Source organism: Pimephales promelas, chromosome 13, assembly GCF_988280905.1.
Source record: "Pimephales promelas chromosome 13, fPimPro1.hap1.1, whole genome shotgun sequence".
Lineage (NCBI taxonomy): Eukaryota > Metazoa > Chordata > Actinopteri > Cypriniformes > Leuciscidae > Pimephales > Pimephales promelas.
In genome coordinates this window covers 1,947,501-1,960,441 of record NC_142781.1, presented here as the reverse complement: position 1 = coordinate 1,960,441, position 12,941 = coordinate 1,947,501, and the positions used below count along the sequence as shown (strand labels likewise).

The 12,941-nt window shown below is 38.8% G+C and overlaps 2 protein-coding genes and 1 long non-coding RNA gene across 28 annotated transcripts in view; 1 reads left to right on the top strand and 2 right to left on the bottom strand.

The window, feature by feature from the left end:
* epb41l2 (erythrocyte membrane protein band 4.1 like 2) overlaps positions 1 to 2,779 on the bottom strand; it is a 105,314-nt gene extending 102,535 nt beyond the window's left edge. For all 23 annotated transcript variants that reach the window (XM_039664239.2, XM_039664244.2, XM_039664258.2 and 20 more), the window contains exon 1: positions 2,618 to 2,779. The gene's annotated coding sequence lies outside the window, so the exon portion shown is untranslated. The remainder of the gene's footprint in view (positions 1 to 2,617) is intronic.
* Positions 1 to 12,941, bottom strand: part of LOC148974391 (uncharacterized) — a 48,103-nt gene that overhangs the window by 32,182 nt on the left and 2,980 nt on the right. The window contains exons 2-4 of one of the 2 annotated variants that reach the window (XR_016145949.1): positions 10,680 to 10,752; positions 6,749 to 6,850; positions 5,711 to 5,824 (exon numbers count right to left, since the gene is read on the bottom strand). This is a non-coding gene — a long non-coding RNA (uncharacterized LOC148974391). The remainder of the gene's footprint in view (positions 1 to 5,710; positions 5,825 to 6,748; positions 6,851 to 10,679; positions 10,753 to 12,941) is intronic. The other variant, XR_016145950.1, reaches the window with a different exon arrangement.
* Positions 12,446 to 12,941, top strand: part of akap7 (A-kinase anchoring protein 7) — a 60,269-nt gene continuing 59,773 nt past the window's right edge. Inside the window, exon 1 of one of the 3 annotated variants that reach the window (XM_089118298.1) lies at positions 12,446 to 12,941. In XM_089118298.1, the coding sequence (XP_088974424.1) occupies positions 12,653 to 12,941 (289 nt within the window). In that variant the 5' untranslated portion in view covers positions 12,446 to 12,652. The other 2 variants (XM_089118295.1, XM_089118296.1) reach the window with 2 other exon arrangements.

Here is a 12,941-nt window from a genome sequence, read left to right as displayed (position 1 = left end):
GTCTTGATCATCTTCATCATTTATAGATTAGAATAAAAACACTTTGCATTTCTCTCAGCTTGGGGGAAAACATTGGTGATGTTGAAGAAACTGTAGGATAACGTCACACAGCCAAACAAAGCAGTAGATCTGTGTGTGTATCAATCAGAAGAAGACGTGTGTGTAACAGAGTCAAAACCACTAGGGTGGATACAACAACCCGAAGCACATCAGATAACATGAACATGAACGACTAATAAATCAGTCTGGTTTGAGATAGATCAGTGTTTGTGATTGCTATTGGACTAGAAAAGTCAAATCAACAACTTCCCAAAGCCAAATAACCCTCAAACGAGACGATTCCCTTTAGACGTCGTCCACACAGTGATAAGACTGAGTGGGCAAACAGACGGGCGGAGGGGGTTTCACACTTAAATATGGCTCATGCAGTAATCTCACAACACACTAGACGTACAGGAACACAACACCACATTGTGCTTTTCCTTTGTGTGTGTGTGTGTGTGTGTGTTCGTAAAGACGCTACACGGATCTGACAGATGGTCTGGGATAAAGCTACACTGGTGGACTCAGAAAACCATCCAATTGGAAGTAAACCCTTCAAACCTCACCCAATCGAGGTCCGCTAGAGACCCTGACACTCGCCACAGGCTAATCCCAGCGGGGCGGGGGACACGTTTCTCATGACGGACCATTGGCGTTTGGCAAAACAACACCTAAAAGCGTTTAGCGGGAATTAAACCGTGCACCGGCTGCTCTTGTCAAACATTAGCGCGTACACACATCACATGACCTGACTGCACATACACACACTCACAAACGCAAATATTTGCCCCAGAATCTTGCAGCATGATGATACGCACGTATGCATTAGAGACAGTGTGATTGACACAGGAACTGCACCACACTATCATGTGTAGAAGAAAACACTGTGTTTAGCGCAGAACTCTGTGTGCGGAATGATAAGAATGTCTCTTCTGTTGTATCTCTTTGTATTATACGCACACACTCTCTGTTTGACACCACAGATTTCCCCTTAATCTCTCGTGCAGATACGCACACTTGCATTGCATTATGATTTTTGTGCATGTAATGGAGCAGAAAACCGAGTTTGTGTAGTTTGTTTCCCAAGGGAAATTAAGGGGGGTTAGCGACTGTAAAATTAAAATAAACAACTCAGAGAAAGTTTTTAGTCGCATGCCATGTGACCATTAATCAACAGAAAGGCTATTTTAGTGCACGAGGTTCTGCCTGACAGAGCGTTTGCGAATCCGTCTGGATTGACATACTAGTTTTGAGATTGTTTTGGGCCTTAAAGTCACCATGAAATCAAATACTGCCGTGTTTATTCTAATCTATTGTGTTTAATTCATGCGTCTCATAATAATATTCCTCTTGCAGCATCTCTTCTCTTCTCTGATGACGAGGGCGGGGCAACCTGTCAATCACACCAGATCCACCAATAGCAAACCACAACCATCCAATCAATACCCCACGGACACAATCAAGCCCCGCCCACATTTGTTCTTGTTCTTGAAGCGATTTACGCAGATATACAGCGCAATACTAACTAAAGACAAGATGATTGCAACTCCCGCACTTTGCGAAAGCATCAACCTACTAAAAAATTATTTCCCTCCAAAAAACGGTTAAGTTACAGTGTCTGTACATCTTCAAATGTAAAGTTAATCACCTTTTACAACATTTTGTGAATTTTATATATATTCATGCAGTTTTGTAATTCATATTTTTGCCATCAACTACAACATTTCAGTGAAGCAATTAAAAATTAGGCTTGACTTTGAGGGTCGATCGAGCCTGCGTTTTCCCATCGCGCGCAGTGTTAAGTGTGTGTGTGTGTGTGTGTGTGTGTGTGTGTGTGTGTGTGTGTGTGTGTGTGTGTGTGTATGTAATGCACATCTGGACAGAAGGTTCGCGTCACAGAAACGCTGCAGAAGATGGCGCCGCGTCATCCACGCGTTTTTTGCGTGTTAAAAACACTATCAGACCAAGCACTTAAAACACACACACACACAAAGCTGTGATCGCGCGCCAGCCACGCGGGCAACTCGCTGCATTAAGGGCACGTGCCACTGAATTTCAACGAACAAAACACGTTAACATGATTATTACGGCCTCCAGCTGTTCAAAACACGCTGTTGTTCTGCCGTCCATCACCCAGAGGAGTTCAGGCGGGTAACAGTGGTCGCTGTAAACATCACGACTGGAGATTATAGCCTTACATAAAGACGCCATAGAGGATTTGACACGGCCGCGGAGAATGTGTCCATATGAAACACACGTTACGTTATCACACAGTAACGGTAACTTACACCAACGACATTTACAAACACCACAGCAATAGAAATGGCTGTAAATCATCTTTACACGATTCATTCAACACACTGATTCACATGGATCTTCCTCAGAGTGACAATCCCACACACATAAACGGGAAATTATATTACACCGACCGGTTTATCTTTTGAAAGACGTGACATTAGACCAACGGCTTATAATGACGTGCTCCTGCAGACTTCAATCAGATCCATGCGGGATCATCTGTAGGAAATACACACAAACACCGATGATATGATTAAAACAGCCTTAATCAGCCTACCTTATTCACTCTAGACGAGCACAGCGAAACTTTCAGGATTAGGTCTCCGGGAAAGAGCTTCCGACAGCCTCAGAAATGTAAAATTGAAATTCCCACACCGAAATCTTTCTGGGAGAAACGCCAACGTAGTGAAACAAGCGAACCCTCCCCTCGACGACGCGCTGAAATCCCGCCTCTGCGTTATGATTGGCTGGCAGAAAACAAACTCGAAATGTAATTGGTGGGACTCGCTGTCTGTCTGGAATTTTCGTCTCCTATTGGTGGGCTCTGGGAGCGGTTCATAATAAGGATGTTGACTGCCAGTGCCAAACTGCGGACAAAAGGGACCGTGGCGACGCTTGTTGACTCTCAGTGAAATAGCGCTCACTAGTGGATCATACACTCAAAGACACAAAGGAGCGAGAAAAAACTAGTCAAATAATAATCCACTCTAACTGAGTACTTCACCTACACGATAGTCAACTGAGCACTGAAGTAACTTATCAAGTTATACAGTTTTTTTATTCACTTTGGTACTATTTTCGAAACTCGTAGTGCTAATATCACAACAGATCATCAAAAGTGCACTTTTTTCAAACATTTCATCATGTTTTTTCAACTGTGTTAGTACAATTCACACAATCACAAAGTATCCTTTTCACAACACAAAATAAGTGTTTTATCTACATTATTGTTTCATTCACAGTAAAGCTCTTACTATCAAACTTTTGATTTGCATCTCTTTTTGTTCAGTTTAATACTTTTGTCTATTATTTAATCCAACAGATCTTAATGGTTAATCAATTAATTATTTGGTTAACCTATAGATTTTCATTTCAGCAATATACAGTATATGGATTCTGAGAACTACAGAAATAAAATGTGTGTTTGTATGAATATTTAGATTACATATAACCACACATGATGAATACTCGTCATAGCTAATTGATTTCACATAGTGGTAACCACAATTGGCCACTAACTGTAAATGATTGTAGAGGATGTCTTCATTGATCCTTCACTTGATTTCATATATGATGGATATTTGGAAATGATAGATTATATAAATGTTGGGTACTGTAAGTGTATTGCCTAATGTTACAGTAAAACTATGTCTTTTATAGTACTGTAGCATATTCATTTCAGCACTTCTAAGGCCGATTTGAAACGTGTATCTCGCATTGTTTGCTGTTGGATGAACTGATTGTTAAAAGTACTAAACTGAAAAAAGATCATATTGTTGTGTTTCAGTGATTAAACCAAATGTTCTCATTACATATTACAATTGTGTTTGAAATAATGATTATGTGGACTGAAAACATGTGCAACTGAATGAAAGCATTACATCAGGTTTTGAAAGAATGACTAGCTGCGTTACAAGTGTGATCAGTTTGGATTTTTGTACTAAGAGTTTTGAAAATGTACACCTTACTTGTGAAAATAGTACCAAAGCGAATATAAAAAAAAAAAACTGTAATACAGGTTTTATTCACCATGCAGTTATTGTAACTGCTCTAAACTACAATACATTAAACATCTGAACATCTCCTTCAAACCTAGTAAAAACCTTTCTTAGTTTAATTTCTTTAATGACAGATAAACAGACCAAACTACGATGCTACTTAAAGTATAGGGATGAATTCAGGTTGATTTAGTTGGACACTTTTTGCTATTGAGATAAATGGAAAAAGTTTCCCAATCAACTTGAATTTATATAACTCAGGTTATCACCTGTGATTAAGGGCCCATCCGGCCTCTCACTCATATTAGCATCTGGTAACAACGGCGGAAAAACTTTTACTAGCAGGTGAAAGCATCATCGGATAAACCATAGTATACCATTTTATAAACTAAGGGTTTCCTCAGCTAAAGGTGTTTGTCGTAACCGGGTCATCAGTGAAGTGAAGCTAACTGAATGCTTCCTGAACACATGAGCACATACCCATAATGCACCAGACCAAAGCTCTGTGTTTCCCTCCAAAACAAACCACACTAAAAACAGAAAAGCACACCATCTCACATCACTGTGTACGTCTTATTTGAAGTCTGCTTGAAATTTAAATGAATGCATGTTTAGCGTCAATATAACCCGCTTCGGTTATGGGTAGGTTTAGGTCTGGGGTAGGGTTAGGGTTAGACCACTAGGAGGCCCATATATATCTGCGTCTCATATTGACGCTAAAGGGCGCCATGTGCGTTGGATGTATACGCATTGTCAAAAGCGTCACTATGACGTCTTAGGATGAGAATGCGTTGAGGATGTCACGTTGCATTATCAAAAGCGTCAGTATATGGGATGAGAACGGGCTGAATATTCGATAAAAAAACAATATAAATACTGTTGGTTTTCTCACACAAACCGCTCGTTTCGTGTCTTAGGCCATCAATGTATACTTACATTTACGAGTCATTAAATCATGTTTAATTTGGACTTCTCTGTGCATGCTCTTTGGTATGAAAATTATGAAAATATGCTCTTTGGTATGAAAAATTAATTTCAAAGTGAACTATCCCTTTAAATGTGGGCATTATTTGTTCAAAAACTATATAAAGATTCTATACTGTGTAAAATATGATCAAAAATAAAGGAATTATCATGCAAACCAGAGGTTGCGTGGAGTATTTTTTTAAAGAGAGTTCATTCGTAAACATTAATCCACGTATGAAGTATAAAAAAATAGTACAAGTAAAAATGATTAACCCATTATGCTGGGTTTAATAAACAACTCAATTTGCTGGGTAAAATTAACCCAATATGTGTTCTGTCCAATATTTACCCAGCCCTTGGGTTGAAAAGCACCCACCCAAAATGGGTTGTTTTGAACCAAGTGATTTTTAGAGTGCAGAAAGCTCATTTGTTGTATGTTGATGAGAAGGTTTTATGACGGTGAGACACATGAATACACTCGTAGTGTGTGTGTGTGTCAGAACAGAACTCGCACTCACCGGAGGACGGGCAGATGATACGGCCATAATCCATCGCATCCGCCGTGATTCAGGGTGCGACACACAGACGGAGAGAGAACAGAGAGTTTAGGGCAAAGGTATTACTGAGCAGATGAAGAGGTGTGTGTGTGTGTGTGTGTGTGTGTGTGTGTGTGTGTGTGTGTGTACCTGTGTGATGCTGTTCTCCGGGGCTCACCTGCAAACACTCATTAGCCTGGTGTAGTGTGTGCTAGGCTGCGAGATGTTCTTCCGCTAGTGCCGCGTCTGCTTCCGCTGACGCTCCTGTGAAAGCCCAGAGCATGACTGTACAGATCTCAGGGGATTATCACTGTCCAGAACTGTCCTGGACCGGCAAACACACACTCGGATCTGAGAGAGTGTGTACCGCAGGCACACAGGCTGGTGATCTGGGCTAATACCTGAGGGTAAATATAGCCTGTTCTGATCTGCCCGCTGGCCAATGCCTGAGGACCACAGAAACTAACGGGGATTTAGGATACGGTGACTCTTATGCTTTTAAAGCCTCTTGATGCTAAGATTGGCCTTAGTCACATACTGTACACACACACCACACACAGTCACACTCACACACACGTCTGGTTTACTATCTTTGTGAGGACTCTCCATAGACGTAATGGTTTTTATACAGTACAAACTGTATATTTCATCCCCTTACCCATCACAAACACACACACACACTAACCCTAACTATCACAGGAAACATTCTGCATTTTTACATTAAAAAAAAAATATTCTGTATGATTTATAAGTGTGTTTACCCATGAAGACTCAATCTAGGTCCCCACAGTGACACGAGGCCCCATGAGTCTGTGTGCCTTCAGGTTTTAGTCCCCACCGGGATATAAAAACATGCACACACACACTACCTCTCTCTCACACACAAACTGACAGTCACACACATACACAGGTGGAAGGAGTCAACCACTAGCCAAAACAAATAAGTAACCATGACAACCAATAAGGAGCAGGAGTTTGGGAAAGTGGATCTAACTAAACGGGCAAACAGAAACTCAACACAATGAAATGACGGCTGTCAGTTTTGTTATTTTGTTATTTAGAGGATAGTGTGCTGCACATTTACGTATTCAAATGTGGGTGAAGTTGAAATGTTCATTAAAAGTATATCACTGCATAGGTGTTTTCAACTTTTTACTTATAAGCAAATAATGGGAAAAAAAACTTCACCGTTAGAATATCGGGGCCTTTGAATCCCGTTGAGTCTGACGTGTTTTTCGCGTGTTCGAGCGCGGGCAGTACGTGCTTCTCACTTCTATAGAGCTCGTTTCACTGAAAAATTATAGAAAAATAAAAATGTTGTGGTCACTGTGGAAGCTCGCATGGAAGCTTGTTTCCGCCACAGAATCAGAAATAAAAAACGGTAATTGTGAGTTTTTATCTCACTATTCTGACTTTTTCTCAGAGTTGCGTGATATAAAGTCAGAATTGCGAGATATAAAGTCATAATTGCGAGATATAAAGTCAGAATTGCGATATATAAAGTCAGAATTGCGTGATATAAAGTCAGAATTGCGAGATATAAAATCAGAATTGCGAGATATAAAATCAGAATTGCGAGATATAAAGTCAGAATTGCGAGATATAAAGTCACAATTGTGAGATATAAAGTCAGAATTGTGAGATATAAAGTCAGAATTGCGTGATATAAAGTCAGAATTGCGAGATATAAAGTCAGAATTGCGTGATATAAAGTCAGAATTGCGTGATATAAAATCAGAATTGCGAGATATAAAATCAGAATTGCGAGATATAAAGTCAGAATTGCGAGATATAAAGTCAGAATTGCGTGATATAAAATCAGAATTGCGTGATATAAAGTCAGAATTGCGTGATATAAAGTCAGAATTGCGAGATATAAAGTCGCAATTGCGAGATATAAAGTCAGAATTAAGAGATATAAAGTCAGAATTGCGAGATATAAAGTCAGAATTGTGAGATATAAAGTCAGAATTGCGAGATATAAAGTCAGAATTGCGTGATATAAAGTCAGAATTGCGAGATATAAAGTCAGAATTGCGAGATATAAAATCAGAATTGCGAGATATAAAGTCAGAATTGCGAGATATAAAGTCAGAATTGCGTGATATAAAGTCAGAATTGCGTGATATAAAATCAGAATTGCGAGATATAAAGTCAGAATTGCGAGATATAAAGTCAGAATTGCGAGATATAAAGTCGCAATTGCGAGATATAAAGTCAGAATTGCGAGATATAAAGTCAGAATTGCGAGATATAAAGTCAGAATTGCGTGATATAAAATCAGAATTGCGAGATATAAAGTCAGAATTGCGAGATATAAAGTCAGAATTGCGAGATATAAAGTCGCAATTGCGAGATATAAAGTCAGAATTGCGAGATATAAAGTCAGAATTGCGAGATATAAAGTCGCAATTGCGAGATATAAAGTCAGAATTGCGAGATATAAAGTCAGAATTGCGAGATATAAAGTCAGAATTGCGTGATATAAAATCAGAATTGCGAGATATAAAGTCAGAATTGCGAGATATAAAGTCAGAATTGCGAGATATAAAGTCGCAATTGCGAGATATAAAGTCAGAATTGCGAGATATAAAGTCAGAATTGCGAGATATAAAGTCGCAATTGCGAGATATAAAGTCAGAATTGCGAGATATAAAGTCAGAATTGCGAGATATAAAGTCAGAATTGCGTGATATAAAATCAGAATTGCGAGATATAAAGTCAGAATTGCGAGATATAAAGTCGCAATTGCGAGATATAAAGTCAGAATTGCGAGATATAAAGTCAGAATTGCGTGATATAAAGTCAGAATTGCGAGATATAAAGTCAGAATTGCGAGATATAAAGTCAGAATTGCGTGATATAAAATCAGAATTGCGAGATATAAAGTCAGAATTGCGAGATATAAAGTCAGAATTGCGAGATATAAAGTCGCAATTGCGAGATATAAAGTCAGAATTGCGAGATATAAAGTCAGAATTGCGAGATATAAAGTCGCAATTGCGAGATATAAAGTCAGAATTGCGAGATATAAAGTCAGAATTGCGAGATATAAAATCAGAATTGCGAGATATAAAGTCAGAATTGCGAGATATAAAGTCAGAATTGCGTGATATAAAGTCAGAATTGCGTGATATAAAATCAGAATTGCGAGATATAAAATCAGAATTGCGAGATATAAAGTCAGAATTGCGAGATATAAAGTCGCAATTGCGAGATATAAAGTCAGAATTGCGAGATATAAAGTCAGAATTGCGTGATATAAAGTCAGAATTGCGAGATATAAAGTCAGAATTGCGTGATATAAAGTCAGAATTGCGAGATATAAAATCAGAATTGCGAGATATAAAGTCAGAATTGCGAGATATAAAGTCAGAATTGCGTGATATAAAGTCAGAATTGCGTGATATAAAATCAGAATTGCGAGATATAAAATCAGAATTGCGAGATATAAAGTCAGAATTGCGTGATATAAAATCAGAATTGCGTGATATAAAGTCAGAATTGCGAGATATAAAGTCAGAATTGCGTGATATAAAGTCAGAATTGCGTGATATAAAGTCAGAATTGCGTGATATAAAATCAGAATTGCGTGATATAAAGTCAGAATTGCGTGATATAAAGTCAGAATTGCGAGATATAAAGTCAGAATTGCGTGATATAAAGTCAGAATTGCGTGATATAAAGTCAGAATTGCGAGATATAAAATCAGAATTGCGAGATATAAAGTCAGAATTGCGTGATATAAAGTCAGAATTGCGTGATATAAAGTCAGAATTGCGAGATATAAAATCAGAATTGCGAGATATAAAGTCAGAATTGCGAGATATAAAGTCAGAATTGCGTGATATAAAGTCAGAATTGCGAGATATAAAATCAGAATTGCGAGATATAAAGTCAGAATTGCGTGATATAAAGTCAGAATTGCGTGATATAAAGTCAGAATTGCGAGATATAAAATCAGAATTGCGAGATATAAAGTCAGAATTGCGAGATATAAAGTCAGAATTGCGTGATATAAAGTCAGAATTGCGTGATATAAAGTCAGAATTGCAAGATATAAAGTCAGAATTGCGAGATATAAAGTCAGAATTGCGTGATATAAAGTCAGAATTGCGTGATATAAAGTCAGAATTGCGAGATATAAAGTCAGAATTGCAAGATATAAAGTCAGAATTGCAAGATATAAAGTCAGAATTGCGAGATATAAAGTCAGAATTGCGAGATATAAAGTCGCAATTGCGTGTTGTTGAAATTGCGTTTTTTCCCCTTATTTGGCCTGATAATTGCGCATAATTTGGCGCAATTGCAAGTTTAAATCTCACAATTTTGACTTCTTTTCTCAGAATTGTGAGATTTAAACTTGTAATTGCGCCAAATTGTCTTAAAAAGTCATTTCTGTCTTTTTTCTCGCAATTGCGACTTAATTTCTCAGGATTCTGATGTCATATCTCACGATTGTGAGATAAAAAGTCACAATTATTTATTTTATTCAGCGGTGGAAACAAGCTTCCATAACCTCGTTTTCTTGAAATAAAAAAGTAGTTAATTATCGCAATTTTTTTTAAAATTATTATTCTGTGGCAGAAACAACCTTCCATAGTCACAGTTGTGGGTAAAGAGATGATCCTTCGAAAAATAAAATTAATCAAAAAAAAAAAATTTAATAATTACACTGATTTGTAATGACTTTTTGTGTGAATTGCTGCTTTAATGTGCATCTTCTTTATAGACTGTCTCTCACTGCATGAATCGTGTACATCAGGAACACACGCAGGTAAGAGACTGGAAGAGTAACTCATCATGTTTCAGAACAACACACATGTTTATTTTCACAGAACTGTGAAGGCATTCACAGATACAAGGTTAGTCACATGATCAAGCAGTTCTTTAAATATTTGCTCAGCACAGCTCTGTCAAACCAGCATCAGTGGAACCGGAGCTTTGTAATTACAGAGGAAAGGTTTTCTAGCATTGTGATCCAGCAAGCAGTGCATTGATCGGAGAGAATGGTGTGTAACTGAAGCCCTGTCCCCGTTAAACAGGCTCATGATTGGCTCACCTCAAACTCCAGCCGGAGGCTCTCAGGGAAACCTCAGGCCACGAGCGTCGCCCTCACCTGGATGAGCGGGTCGGGAACCGGTCCTGTCCTGACACCTGTTTCCGTGAACTTCTGGGCCCAGGGAGTTGTGCTGAAACCCAAGCGGACATCTAGTGTTACACCACACACACAAACACACCAGGGAGTGTGAGAGAACACAGCCAATCACAAAGCAGCAATGCAAACAATACCCATGCTATCACAATACATGTGTGCTCACCTACTGTACACACACCGAGTTTCTTCCCACAGCGAGTGTGTGAGTGTGTGTGTGTGAAAGTGAAATAATCCGGCAGTTCAAGGTCTGAACAAACAAAAGCTTTCACGGCTCACTAAATGAGTTTCTGTTCCGCTTATCTGGTTTATTTAAACTGCGCCTTTGTCTTTTTCTGGGCTCTTTTCGACTCTTTGAACTATTTTATACTAATAATTTTTTATAACATGTTAATCATCACGTCAATCAACATTTCCTTTTCACTTTGTCCGTGTCATGTTTTTTACATTTATTTTTGTCTGGAAATAAAGGCCTCAGTGTGGCAGAAGGAAAGACTGGATACAAAGAACAAAACAAGCAATTCAAGACACGAAAATGCAGCTTCATAACTCTGGCAAAGGCTTTGCTTAAGAATCTGCCTGAACTGAATTTTGATATTAAAAGTCACATTATCTTTTTTTATTTATTCCATGGATACAAGCTTCCACACATAGCCTAGGCTATATCATTGCAAATTTCAAAAAGTTATGTTAGCCTATATTAGGATTGTAACTTTCGTATGCGTTTTCCACAAGTTTTGATGCACAAAAAGTCCATCCAAGTCAGCACAAGGGAAGAGTTTAGCCTGGAGTGAGAATTATAAAATTCTTGTGATTTGATTCCGATATTATCGATTAATGTGGACCAATATTAGGTACAGTAACTTAGATACATGTTAATTTTCTCAAGAATAGAAGTACCTCAGCTAATGCTGTAAAAATACAGAGATCCCTGTAGCCAGCTATAGGTTTAAAATAACAACTCAAATGAAATGTAATGCATTTTTATTATAATAACAACGTTATAACTTTTTAATGAAATAGGCCTAAGTAAAAATAAAATATATGTGCACTGCACATATTTAGCAAAGCCAACTAACGTGCTATGGTCATTAATAATGTGGCTTTCCTGAGGTAAATGTAACGTTATGTGACATCTGTTTTATTGGCCTCTTTCCCCGTTTGAAAAACACTAATTGATCGAGATTATGTATGAGGCATGTAAGTTATATTGTATTAGGCATACATTTAAACTTATTGTTCATTTACTAAAACAGCAAGAGATGGTCGGTTCGCGCGCCGCTGGAAACAACCGAGGCTCCACAGAGATCTGTCGCGACTCGCGACACACTCACAAGCGCCAAACTGTACTTAATAATATTTGAATTTCGTAATGACATTGACAGAAGACGAGAGCTTGAGAATTTGTTTCATATAAGTAGTAACCATCTCTGTGTTGTCTGTCGGTGTCAGTTTTGCTTCGCGATTTTGCTCTGCGTGAGAAAGAGCGCGTGAAAAGTGTCGATTGTGTGAAACTCACTATGGCCATATCTCACACTTACTGCGAAGTTTGGCAGCCCTGAGTGCACAAGTCATGAAAGATCATAAACAGCAGAGTCGAGCCGTCTTCTAATTTGTGTGTTGCACTGAAGAAATTGGTGGGTTTGAAACTCCACGAAAGTGAGTAGGCTAAATGATGCGAGACATTTTGTAATAATGTGTAAAATATTCTTTTTAAAAGTATACCGTCAGCGTTGTTGTTTTTGAACGCTTTTCGAGCACCGCGTGTCCCCTCTGACTGCCCGTACCATGTGTGTCGTGTTGTGTTTCTCCTGCAGTACAGTGTAATCTTTCTTCATGCAGAAATGCGCCTCAAGATCACGAGCTTGCACTTCGCTTAAATCATCTGCGACATTAACTACTGTCTCACTAACCATTAGACTCCAGTTTGACTGGACATGATCAGTCGCCACTTTCTGCTCGCTACAACAAGGTTAAAGCGCTGGTCAGGGGTGTTGAATGCTGGCGTCCCCTCAGAAGTGATCAAGTGTGTTTCTGAGGTTGGGCTGCGTGTCATTTCTCAGTCATCTCGTGCGACACAGAGCCTCGTATCTCAGTCACACACACCCAGTGTGAGTGTGTGTCGGGCAGGAGCATGTGCTGAGGGTCAGGCGATCATCATGGAGGACAACAATAACAACTCTGTGTCCACACTGACCGCCAGACAACACACGGACACTACCAAGG